The sequence below is a fragment of the Camelus bactrianus genome, chromosome 13 (genome assembly GCF_048773025.1).
Source record: "Camelus bactrianus isolate YW-2024 breed Bactrian camel chromosome 13, ASM4877302v1, whole genome shotgun sequence".
NCBI classification, from domain to species: Eukaryota; Metazoa; Chordata; class Mammalia; order Artiodactyla; family Camelidae; genus Camelus; species Camelus bactrianus.
The window spans coordinates 35,713,364-35,727,229 of NC_133551.1; the positions used below are offsets into that span (position 1 = coordinate 35,713,364).

General features: G+C 32.9%; 1 protein-coding gene across 3 annotated transcripts in view; it reads right to left on the reverse strand.

The window, feature by feature from the left end:
* HOOK1 (hook microtubule tethering protein 1) overlaps positions 1–13,866 on the reverse strand; it is a 57,281-nt gene that overhangs the window by 33,248 nt on the left and 10,167 nt on the right. For 2 of the 3 annotated variants that reach the window (XM_010949903.3, XM_074376384.1), the window contains exons 3-8: positions 12,860–12,932; positions 10,070–10,120; positions 8,749–8,881; positions 3,638–3,705; positions 2,378–2,440; positions 1,337–1,420 (exon numbers count right to left, since the gene is read on the reverse strand). In XM_010949903.3, the coding sequence (XP_010948205.2) occupies positions 1,337–1,420; positions 2,378–2,440; positions 3,638–3,705; positions 8,749–8,881; positions 10,070–10,120; positions 12,860–12,932 (472 nt within the window). The remainder of the gene's footprint in view (positions 1–1,336; positions 1,421–2,377; positions 2,441–3,637; positions 3,706–8,748; positions 8,882–10,069; positions 10,121–12,859; positions 12,933–13,866) is intronic. The other variant, XM_074376383.1, reaches the window with a different exon arrangement.

Consider the following 13,866-nt stretch of genomic DNA (forward strand, 5'->3'; position numbering starts at 1 on the left):
CTTTTAACACGGAATTTTGTGTTTACTGAATTAGAATTTGGCAGAAAATTGTATAGAAATCCTGCATGAGACTGGTAACACCTGAAGGAGTCAATCTTCTATTTCTTACATGAGGTTTTCCAGAGGGAGGATATGGTCTTATTTGAAAATAAAACACTGCAGATGCTGTGCATGTGTGTGCACCAGTCTGATGATATGTGAGGTGAGTGTGGTTAGGAAGGAAGAAAGGAGAACAGGTAGAATTTCCCCTAATTTTGAGCCACTAGCTTTGTTCAAATGTAAAATTAGCTTTGTTCAAACATAGAAGGCTAGTGTTCAAAGATGAAGTTAAAAGACCTGGATTCTGGAACTATCATAGCCCTAAGCTGAGTCACCCTGACCAAGTCACTTCTTGTCTTTACTTGAAAGCCCTTTAAGGTTAGAAATATTACCCAGCCCTATCATTCTAAATACTGATTTCATCAAGCAAAGATGATGCTACTACAACTCGTGACTTGTCCTCATACTTTCAGAGAGTCAACTATTTATGTACTCATTGTTTGAACAAAAAATACAATTTATCTATAGCATTTTACGATGTATAATTTTTCAAGACACTGTGTAATTTTCACAATTGCATTTTCATGTAACAACAATATACGTAAACATATATGTAGTGCTTCTATGCCAGGCCCTGCCTTAAGTGCTGTATGTATGCATACATTTAACCTTCATTATCCTCTGGGAGATATATACTATTATCACACTGTTTCTCGAAAGAGAAAAAGAAAGTATAGAGAAATTAAGCAATTTGCCTGAGCATATACAACCAGTTAGTAACATGACCAGATTCTGAATATAGGTGGTCTGGTTTGACAAATCTATCCCTTTAACTATTAACCACTGTCTCTCATGCCAAGTTTATTTTGCTAACATGTATGTGCACATGAGCACAAAAGTTATATACATGTGTTTACGTACACATACTGTCAGCAAAACAATCTTGGAACTCACATTTATTGGGGGTCAAACACATCTAAGTACTTCCATAAAGCACCTCGCACCCTATGAAGTAGATACTTTAATTTCCCTTTTTTACAAAACCACTAATGCCTCATCTAAATACTTGAAATTCTACAATTAGAATGATCTCAAAAAAGTAGTCAAGTCAGCAATTTTCAACTTAAAAAAATTTACAAAATTCATGTTTGAATATTCATGCGTATAACGAATCCTTTCAATGATCCCTCAATGAAATGAAAGCCAACCACCAAAACACTTAACCAATTAATCGCTTAACATAAAACTATTGTAAGTTTAAAGAGGCATTGTTCTTAGATCGGTTTCGTTTCCGCACCTGCATATCTAGTTCTTGGCATCTTTGCCTCAGTTCTTCTTTTTCTGCTAGTGCTTCCTGAAGTTCTTCCAGGGCCCTTTTAAGCTGAAATAGGTAATGTCCCAATTCTTATTAAATCGTGTTTTGACACAAATTGAAAAATACACTTTTATCACAACACAGTTATACATTGATACTGGAAATAGTTTTTACCTTTACCTATTAACAAGTAAGTCTTAATATGTTGTTTTCTTGTAAATAATATTCAGAGTCTCAGTAACATTTGAGTCTAAGGTCCCAGAGAAATAAAATTGTGTAAATCCTTGTGAAATATTTAAATAAAAAGAGTATTAGAGGATATACTGTTTAATTGTATCAAAGAAAAAAATTTAGAACACAGCATGTTTAAATTTAAACAAAACTTTTATAGAAAAAAAATTTAAGTTGAAATAATTCTTAAGATGGCTGGTGACATTCATGAAAAACAGGTGTCCAAAAATATAACAGGAAAAGTATTTGACGCATTTGCCTCTCTCTTACCCTTTCCCTTACAACCAAGACTGGGATATACATAGGAGGGAGTGCCTTCTTCCCCATGAAAAACATTCAAGTAAAACAACCAGGGAAAGAAGCCTTGAGCACAGGATCACTGAGCTATTTCTTCAGTATTAGAGGAAAGTAACCGTGACAAAAATTATATTGTGTTTTTAGATAAATTAGAATTTAGTAGAATTTAATAATTGTCTATTTAATTGTGTAACCACGTAGAATGGGCCAAATATGTATTACAGACGTCAAAAGGAAAGTTCAATGTCACTCAGCTCTCCAAACATGATCTTAATGTGATCATAAACATGATCATAAAAATCTCTGGAGACCAACAGTACTTGCATTCATGAAGGAACGCATACTTACTAACATTCAATTGAGATCTTATACAACAGAATATACAATGTAAATTTTGCAGAAGAAAATAATCTTGTACATGTTCTCCTACATAAGCCTTTAAGACAGTGATTTATCATTGTTTTCAACATTTTCCTCACATACCGAGATACTCACCTGTTGCTCTAATTCTCCAACAGCATCATTTGCAGGGGAGCTCAATATTTCTTTACTCATCAACTAGGATTAAAATAGTAAAATTAAGTACAATAAAGTGATGTTTATGCAGTAAAAATATTTACTTGAAAGGACAGTAAAAAGGTTAATATTTAATTTTTCCTTGTCTTAATTTGATGGTCCTTATAATACTATTCAAACAAAAATTTTACAGAGGTTTAAGCTAAACAACACAATGTTCAAGCATTATATTAGTGAAATATGTAGATATATTTAAAACACTTCTGTGCTGAAAAGTTATATTACAAGTTCTAAAAGATGAATTACTAAATAAAACTAGTTAACAAATTAAATAATTAAGAAATGATTCTTCCATAACATAAATTAACACTTTTAAAATACTCATTTAAATACAAGTGAGGTAGCAAAATTCTTAATGTGAGAAGTCATTTTAAAAGTAGGAGTTATAATTATATGAAAAAAGGATCCTGTAAAATAACTTTTTGCATATGAAAGGCAGATTTATTCAGGCACAGTGATACTCTGAATTGAAACCAGCCATGCAAACTCAGAGCACACACACTCCTGAAGCACTGCACGTGGTCTCCCTCTAAGACGGGCCCCTCCGAAACTGTGTTTCCCTCACTAACACTTACTCAGCTTTCCCTCAGGCTTCCTTTTCACTCCACTTCATCTCAGCCTTTCAGTCTGGTTTTAAGAATGAACATGCACTAAATGAATTCTGAATCTTTATGGTTCAATTTAGATAACCAGATCGCCTCGGACCCAGGTTACTGGCTTTGAAACCTAAGTATTATCACATCTCACATTTCTCACATTTCTGAAAATGCATGAGATACACACATATTAAAATTTCATAAAAGAGTGCCCTAGCTGGAAGAAAAACAGAAAAGGCATGAAAATTCCCATCCTATTCCCTCCTTTGGGAAGAGGCTATTTATCCTGCTTAGTTGACGTTATTTAAGGAAACTTGACTATCAATACTAATTTCAATCAATATTAATTTATCTCTTAAAATGCAGAGCTACTAAAATTAGATTTGAATTCCTTATAAGAAATTTTGAAAACAAACAAAACAAACCAAAAAAAAAAGGACAGCACAACAGCCAAAGATAAGTAAACCCACAGCAAAGGGCAAGTTCATACAGCAGGAATATACATATTCACAAAATTTATATGAACAGTTTTATAGAATTTGATTTAGGATTTTCATACATACGTGATCATGATATAACTTACCTCTTGAATAGCAGTCATGACCACATGTTGAACAGACTCTTCCAATGTCATTATATTTTGAATATGTTCTATGATTAAAGAAAAATATCTGAAAAAAACTACTCTTCACCCATAGTACTTTAGCTATTCAACTAACAATATAAAAGTTCATTTACCACACATAATTCTTTATGCAAGTATATTAGTTTTCTGCAAGAGATGTCCACTGAAAACAAGTAAGACAAATTGAAAATATTCATATAAATATTCTTAAATGTTTTAAAGAAAACCTCTGATAGAAGAGAGAAAGAAGAAATTAAAATTAAGCTTAAAACAGTTATGACAATTTCTTCCCTCCTGTTAAATATTCAGTATTATGGGCTGAATTCACATGTTCAGGCATAACACAGAGATACTGCGGGTTCAGCTCCAGACCACCCCAAAAAAGCAAGTATTGCAATAAAGCAAGTCACAAGAAATTTTTAGTTTCCTGGTGCATATAAAAGTTATGTTTATACAATACTGTAGTCAAGTGTCAACAGCATTAAGTCTAAAGAAAAATGTACATTTCTTAATTTAAAAATACTTTATTGCTAAAAAAAAAAAAAAAAGCTAAACCATCATCTGAGACTTCAGTGAGTGGCAATTTTTTTGCTGATGGAAGGTCTTGTCCTGATTCATGGCTGCTGACTTATCAGGGTGCTGGATGCTGAAACTTACGTGGCTGCAGCAACTTCTTAAAATGAGACAAGTTTTCTACATCCATTGACTCTTCCTTTCACAAATGATTTCTGTGTAGTGTGCAGTCCTGTTTAACAGCATTTTACCCACAGTAGAAATTCTTTCAAAATCCTCTCAAATCTTAATGCTGCTTCAGCAACTAAGTTTATGTAATTTCTAAATTGTTGTCATTTCAACAATCTTCACAGCATCTTCAACAGTAGATACCATCTCCAGAAACCACTTTCTTGGCTCATTCACAAGCAGCAACTCATCTGTTAACATCTTCTCATGAGATGGCAGCAATTTGGTCGTATCTTTAAGTTCCACTACTAATTCCAGTTCTCTTGTTATTTCCTTCACATCTGAAATTACTTCCTCCACATCTGAAATTACTTCCTCCACTGAAGCCTTGAACCCCTTAAAGTCATCTATGAGGGTTGGAATCAGCTTATTCCAAACTCCTACTAATATTGGTATTTTGACCTATTCCTACGAATCACCCATGTTCTCAATGGCATCTAGAAGGGTGACTCCTTTCCAGGTTTCAATGTGCTTTGCCCAGATCCATCAGAGAAATCACTATCTGTGGCAGCTGTAGCCTTACAAAGTGTATTTCTTAAACAGTAAGACTTGGAAGTCAAAATTACTCCTTGATCCACGGGCTGCAGAATGGATATTGCGTTAGCAGGCATGAAAACACTAATTTTGTTCTACATCTCATTGAGAGATCTTGGGTGACCAGATGCCTCTCAATGAGCATCAGTGTTTTGAAAGGAATCTAATTTTCTGAGAAGTAGGTCTCAATAGTGAACTTAAAACAGTCAGTAAACCATGTTGTAAACAGATGTGCTGTTATTCAGGCTGTGTTGTTCCATTTACAGAGCACAGGCAGAGTAGATTGAGTGTAATTCTTAAGGGTCCTAGGATTTCTAGAAGGATAAATGAACATGGCTTCAATTTCAAGTCACCAGCCACATTAGCAGGAGTCAGCCTGTCCTTTGAAGCTTCGAAGCCAGGCATTGACTTCTCTTTTTTCTAGCTGTGAAAGTCTTCCAATATGAGGCTGTTTTGTCTTCACTGAAAATCTATTGTTTAGCATAGCTGCCTTCATTAATTTTCTTAGCTAGGTCTTCTGGATTACTTGTTGTAGCTTCCACATTAGCACTTGCCGCTTCACCTTACACTTTTATGTGATGGAGATGGCTTCTTTCTTTAAACTTCATGAAGCAGCCTCTGCTAGCTTCAAACTTTTCTTCAGCAGCTTCCTCACATCTCTCAGCCTTCACAGAATTGAAGGGAGTTAGGACCTTGCTCTGGATTAGGCACTAGCTTAAGGGCATGTTGTGGCTGGTCTGATCTTCTATCCAGACCACTACAACTTTTTTCATATCGGCAATAAGGCTGTTCTGCTTTCTTATCATTCATGTGTTCATTGAAGTAGCACTTTTTATTTCCTTCAAGAATTTTTCCCTTGAACTGACAATTTAGCCAACTGTTTTGCAGAAGCCTAGCTTTCAGCCTGTCTTGGCTTTCTACGTGCCTTCCTCACTAAGCTTAATCATTTCCAGCTTTTGATTTAAAGTGAGAGATACAAAACTATTCCTTTCACTTGAACACCTAGAGGCCACCATAGGGTTATTAGTTGGCCTAATTTAAATACTGGTGTGTCTCAAGGAATAGGGAGCCCTGAGGAAGGGAGAGAGATGGGGGAATGGCTAGTTGGTGGAGCAGTCAGAACACACACATTTATGGATTAAGTTTACCATCTTAGATGGGCGCAGTTCGTGGTACTTCAAAATAACTGCAATAGTAACATCAAAGCTCACAGACCACAGATAACTGTAACTAATAATAATGAAGAAGTTTGAAATACTGCCAGAATTACCAAAATGTGACACACAGGCACAAAGTGTGCAAATGCTGTTGGAAAAATGGTGCTGATAGACTTGTTGGACACAGGTTACCATGAACCTTCAATTTGTAAAAACTTCAGTAAAGTGAAGCACAATAAAATGAGGTATGCCTGCATTAAATGAATTCTTAAAATATAAGCCCCCCAAAATAAATAAATGTTAAAAAAATAAAAAAATAAAATAAAATATAAGCCCAGAATGTTTCATTCTATTACCTACTCACTGCAGGGACGTTTTCAATGAAGAGACTCCTGCAAACATCTGTATGACAGTCACCGAGTCTCATCTTAAGGAGATCCTTGTACCTTACCCTGCCCCTCAACACACACACACACAAATAAGATAAGCTGATTCTGTCCCAATAGGAAATGAGCAATCAGGAGAAAAAGCCTTTCCTGTACTTGCAGATTTAAATTCCTATCAACTGTAGGTTCTCCAGCTAAAACAATTTCAGTAACTTAGTATTTTCTAATACTGTCATTGTTTTAATGATTCTTCTGGAAAACATTTAAATGTTCTCTAAATCTTTCTTTTATTTGCGAAGCCAAGAACTGGACATAGATTCTGGTACACACCTGACCACTAAATGCTATGGGGCTGTGCTGGGAGGAAGAATCAGTTCGGGTGCATATGAAATGGAATGATTTCGTTTAACTGAATTTTTTTGGTTAATGGAATGTTTCAAGTCTGCTGAAACCGTCACAAAAATTCTCTTTCCCCACCAAGACAAAAAGGGTATTGTTAAACAAACTAGTTCATTCTTTTCAGACTAAGATTTTTGCAATACTTTTGAATCGTTCTGAACATCATTTCTCACTTAAATGTGTAAAAATATGTTTATATTGTGGATGTGTTTTGTTTTTAAATCTTAATTAAATTACTGCAAGTTTTTTTATCTGCTCACTCCTAAAAATTGAGACTCCAGACACATACCTCAAAAAATAAATCAAATTAGATAATCCTTTACTTTTTTAATAGTGAAAATTAAACAATTTCTTTATATTTACTTCTTGCAAAACTTTACTTATGTATCTAGGAACTGAATCTCCTTTTAAAAAACTCAGGATAAAATTGCTAAGTAATGCTTAGAACTAAATTATGAAAATACTACATACTATATTTCTAGGAAGCAACAAAATCATAATCTAAGGGAAAAGTATAGCTTAAAATGTCAATTATAGCTTAGAATAGGAAGAACTGACTAATTCACAATAGAAGAAATGAGATAAAGGAATAGATATTAAACAGTACAAACAAAATTGAATCAAAGCAAAAGACTGGTTCTTTGAAAAAGACGATTAACTAACAAACATGCAAAAATTAAGCACAAAAATGTTATAAATAAGCAGTAATTTAAATAAAAACAAAGCATTAAATGAAAAAAAGGATCTCAATAACAGAAAATTGCTAATTTATAAATGAATTACTATTTTCAACTTGTAATTAAACATTTATATAAGTTTTAACTTTCCATGAGCAAATAAACATTTACTTTTATAAAAAAAAAACACTAATCTAGACATCTTTGACATTATCCAGGAGAAATAAAAGCCTGTGGGGTACTGACGTGCCCTAGAAAAAGCTGACAGTTAATTACAGAGATGGACTAATATCAGTTTTCTGATACCCAACCACTTTTTTATTGATAAACTATAGTTGATTTAATATATTTCATGTTTCTCCTTCTTAAATTAATTCTTGTTGAATTTATCTTGTCTCATACTTTTTTCATTAGTTAGAGAACACTGAATGCATTTTCTAAGGTTCTGGCTGAAAGTATTTTACAACCTTAAAGCACCCACCAGTCTCTTATAAAGGTGATGTACTAAGGCCAAGTTTGGAAGAATCATGCAAAAAACACCAGCATCAAAACTCTCATCCCCCAGACTCATGCAAGCCCCTGAGTAAGTAGATCTTGGTCTGTTCAGTTCATCATTTCATTCATTACTATTCCACCAAAAATGTTCTTTTTGTATTCAGCAGGATCTGGATCTCTGTGTTTAGATATACCAATATAGTACACCAGTTCCATTTATGCCATCAGACTGCTTATCTGGAGGATACACTGGACAGGCATTCTTCTGAAAAGAGCAGAATATCATCTAAAGAAGCCTGGATTATAATTTAGTTGCTGCATATTCATTTATGAAAATCTCAGTCAACCTATGGTTATCTTCCATGTGAAAGAGATGAGGTATCAAATAAGTACAATTTTTATTGGATATCCACTAAGTGCTAACCACTGAACATACTAAATTAAACAAATTAAAACAGTTTTATTTAGCCACTGAATACGTATCTCAGAACCCAAGTACAATTAGGATATTCAAGATTCATAGCTTTTTAATGGCAGAGCTATGCTCAAATTCAGATCTTCTGGCTTACATTCCAGGGTGCTTTCTGTCAACCTTTAATAGTATGTTTTACGCTATTTCCTAAAGCAATGCAGGTTGTTTCTAGAAAGGAGATATCCTCCAGTGTATGAAATTCACTTACCTTGCTTCTTTTCACAGTTGACTGCACAACCTAAAATAAGCTGAAGCAACCTCCCAAGCTCCACAGAATCTGAAGATTCAGTTATTTGGTTTAAATCAGGGATAAGTTCTTCAGAAATCTGTTGCCCCAAAAACTGCAGTGTTGAAACAATAAATTAGATCACTCATTTATGAAAGCTACAAAGAATTTACTACATTTAATTATTACAAGGAAAATAAATTACAGTTTCATGAAATGACTCAGATAAATTAACAAATAATAAATCCACAATTATTGACTGAAACCAGTCAGCAAAGTTCAAGAAACCTCATAAAATTCTGAGTAACCAACCAAAAGCAACTAAAAGGTTTTATACCAAATATCCTTTGATCCCACTATCAGAGAGAGGACTTATTTAAGAAGTGCTGGCCTGATTTATTATAAAAAACTAATGTCTTGCCATAACAAATAAACAGATTATGTTAAGTCAATGGATATTCATAATATTTTGATATATATTTGATTAAACAACAAAATAAACCATCACACTTTGACAAATGAACAATAAGTCTAATGGATTAATCTTTCTTGGCTTTATCTTTTTCTTTTTTTGATTATTTTTTTCAGGTTACTAAAAAGTTTTCTTGGCATTAAAAAAAGCTTCAAAATAAGTCTTAGGCATTAGTGAATTGAAAAATAATAGTCCTAAAATTATTTGGAATAAATTACAAGTTCATTTGTGCGATAACTTTGAAAAAAAATAGAAACAAAAATCTTTAATGGCAAAATCAAACCAAAAGCTTTCACACATCAAGCAATAAAGTCTTATATCAAATAATTCTACTAGAGACTGTGCTATGATGCAGAATAAGGAAAAAATAGTTAAATAATGTACTATTTAATGTGACTTTACACTACTTGCATTTTGAATTTTTTCCCCAATTTACTTGCACAACCATAATTTTACAGTGTATCTTTGCTGTTGTTTACATTGGAAAGAAATGTGAAAATAATGCTTCACATAGAAAATTACTCCAATTATAAGATTCTACTTTACAATACTGCATAAAATCAAATCACCTAAAAATGAAGGTAATTGTATTTGAGAAAATAATTAAGCAGTATCAATATAGAAACATTATTTTACAGTAACATATTAAGTTTTAGCGTTTTTATGTTCACAAAATTTTACTGTTCTAAAAATGGAAAAAAACATAATATATTCTAATTATGAATTATATTCCAGTAAAATGTTATAAACAAAAAGCCAAGCCATTTTTCAGTGTCAATATAATTATCACATAATATTTTATATTTAAACAAAGTCAGATGACTTTCATACCTCATTGTAATAACTCATAATTCCTTGAAGTACCTTCTTTAAATTACTAGCCTAATGGAGGGGGAAAAAAAGAATTAAATTATTTAATATGAATAATGAAAGAAAATGTATGTCAAGCTGAAAGACAATAAAAACCTCCCCCGATAAAGATAACAAAAATGTGTGTTAGAGTTCTACAAATAAAAGTACATGATAATTTTTAAATATCAAAGCTTTATTCAGACTTTGATTAAAGAAAAAAAATGACTTCATGTTTACATAGTTTAATCAAAGTGATTCTATTTAAAGTGAGCCACAATGAGCTCAAGTACCAACTTTAAAGATTTAGCTATAAGCATGTCCATCGTCAGCCATGAGGAAGTAACGGAGTCTAGACTTTCCACCACAAACCAGAAAACAGAACAAAATACAAGGAACATTGTTTTCAAGCTTTAGCCAAAATACAATATAGAACTCTAATTTCTGACAGAAGAAATGCAAAAAAGATGAGCCCTACACTAGTCTAAGATCTCTCTAGAAGCAATTCTGATACCACGGCATAAAGGAGGTGGAGGCTAAACAAAGCCTGATGTTCTCATGGAGTTGAGAAGATGGACATCAGAAGTTCAGGAAGGTCAAAGTAGTCGGAATTTGCAGGGCAGATGAATAAAGAAGTGAGAACTATGGAAGAGAAAGCGTTCCAGAAATATTCATAGTAGTTCCTTTGACTCTTTGGCTAAGTACTACTTTGCATATATGTGAGTGAAACTCAATGAGAAGAAACAAAAATAATTTGCAAGGAAAGAACAATCCAGGGAACTATAAACTGAATAATTCATAAAGCTGCACGTGGCCAGAAACTGTTGAAATTCCCACCAGCCAGAGTGAAGAGACTGTGCTATACAGACAAGCATTCACTAACGACCCCGAAAAAGTCACAGCTTAGTAGTGGGTCTAACCTAGCCCTAGAGGAAACAGTAACTCTCGATCTGCCTTCCATCCCCTAAAACCATGAAGAGGTCAAACTGACTCACAAGTATCTTAACTACCCACAAGAACAAAATCCAACACTCTTTAAGGGAACAAAAACACCCAGCACTCAACAATAAAATTCACTGTCCAGCATCCAATAAAAAACTACGCCTGTGAAGAAGCAGGAATATGTGGACTATAATGAGGAGAAAACTCAGTCAATAGAAGCAAGCTCAAAAATGAGAGATGAAAGAACTAGAAGATAATGTTACAACTGCTAGTTTAAAAATGTTCAAGGATTTAAACAACAGGAATATAAGAAAATAAATGAAAGATTTTGTTAAATAAAAAGAACTAAATAAAGAGACTGTCAATGGATAAAAAAGCAAGGCCTATTAGGTGTCTACACCACTTTCAATATAAAGACATAAAAAGACAAAAGAAGAGAAAAAGATACACTAGGCAAAAATAATCATAATGAAATTGCAGTGGCTACATTATTAGTATCAGACAAATTAGAGTTCTGAACAAAAAATATTACCAGGGACAAAGGAAGGCATTTCATAGTGATAAGTAGATTAATTCATTAAGACAAAAAAATTAACATATATAAACCTAGCAACACATTCAAATTACATGAATACAAAATTAGCAGAATTGAAAGAAGAAATTGACAAATCCACAATCATCATTAGAGATTTGAGGATTCCTACCCACTTAATTAACAGAATAATCAGACAGATAACCCATGAGGATATAAAGGATGTAAACAGTACTATCAACAAAGCTGACATAATCCTTACTTGTAGAACTGCAGAATACACATTATTTTCGAATGCACATGGAATATTCACTAAGACAGACCACATATTAAGTCATAAAATAAGTCTCAGTAAATGTAAAAGAATTTCTCAGAGTATGTTCTCAAAAAAAATTAAAATTAAATTAGTAATTAATAAATAAAAGAAAGATACGTAGAAAATCCTCAAATATTTAGAATTTGAAATACCTACTTCCAACCTACTCATGGGTCAAAAGAAAATCACAAGGGGAATTACCAAATATTTTGAACTAAATCAAAATAAGAAAATAGAATGTCAAAATGTGTGGGATGTGGCTAAGGCAATGTTCACTATTAGGGAAAAGTGCCTAAAACTGATGATTTATGCTTTAACCTTAAAAAGAAAAAGAAGAGATGTAAAGAAGAAAGGAAATAATAAAGATCAGAAAGGTAATCAATAAAACAGAAAACAAAAGCTAGTTCTCTGGAAAAAAGTCAGAAACTTGGAAAAACATCAAGTCACACTTATCAAGAAAGAAAATATAAAAGGCAGAAACGATCAATATTAGAAAAGACAGAGCAGAAACAATTCAAACATCCATTGTCAGGTGAATGGCTAAAGAAATTGTGGTAAATCAGTGTAATGAAATACTACTCAAAAAAAAAAAAAAGAAAGAACGAACTACTAACACAGGCAACATGGAAGAATCAAAAAATTAGAGTTGAAGAATACCTAAGAGTACATAATGCCGGAGTCCATTTATATGGAACTCTAGAAATGACATCTATAGTGATTTGAAAGCAGATCTGAGGCCACCTGGGACCAAGTGAGGAGTGAGGATTAACTGGGAGTGGGCACATGTGCATGCTTTGGATTAATGGAAATATTCCATATGTAATTATGATGGTAGTTACATTAGAACACACATTAGTGTCAAAACTCAAACTATACACAGTGAAATTCACCCTTCAGTTAATTTGAAAAAGATTTAGTTGAGTTTAGTGCTAATTTTAAAACCACTGTTTACAGCACTCATTCTACCATTCATTTTGCTTACCTTTATTCTCCAGTTGTCACTGATATCCTCTTTAATTCGGCTTAACCAAGATTCATTGAACCAAGCTACATCACTAAAACAAAAACACAAATGTTGAGCATTAAAATGTTTTTACTACATTAAAAATGCCAAATTTAATCAGTAGTTATTTTCTATCTTAAAGCCTGTCCTTAATAAGAATAGTGAATATTATTTAAATGAACCCATGGGATTTTTTGTTATTCCTAAGAGTTTGTTTTTGAATTTCTCATAATAAATTACATCATTAACATATTCAACTTAAGAAATATTTACTAAATATCTCATACTAGGCACACTGGTAGCAGGTGGATGTAAAAGTCCCAATCCTAAAGGGATAAAAAGAAAACATTGTAAGGTGTCTATTATGTATTAAGCACTGTGCTTGATGTTTTCCAAATTAGATCATTTAAATATCATAGTGAGTTGGCCAAGGATCTATTATTCCCAATCTTACTCTTCAGTGAACTGAGGATGAGACAATAATTTGTCCCAAGTGATGCTAGTACATGGCAAAGTTTAGTTTTAAACTTGTAAAGTCCTATATTGATATTGAAGGCCAACACAAAGAATTGCTATATCAAATTTTTATGTGTTTAATAAGGTCTTGAAGGATAACATCTGACTATAAATAGTGAACTGTATTAATAGATCCCATTCTAAAAAAATATTTGGATGCTTGCTCTGAGTAAGGAATTGAGTAAGATGAATATGAAGAATAATAATTTACTTCCTGACTCTTAGAGAATCAGCTATTAAAGAGAGCAAGTAAAGAGCACAAATAACTATACTCAAAGGGGAATGTGATAAATGCTTTAAGGGGTAAACAAGTACCAAGAAATTAGAGTATTAGTGCTCGAAAAGGTCTTAAAGGGCTCATTTAACTTTTACTTTACAGATAAGCCAGCTAAAGTGAGGAAAGAAATTAAAGGAATTCTTTCCAAGGTGGTAAATTCCTGAAATTAAAAATGCAAAGCTAGAACTAGAAA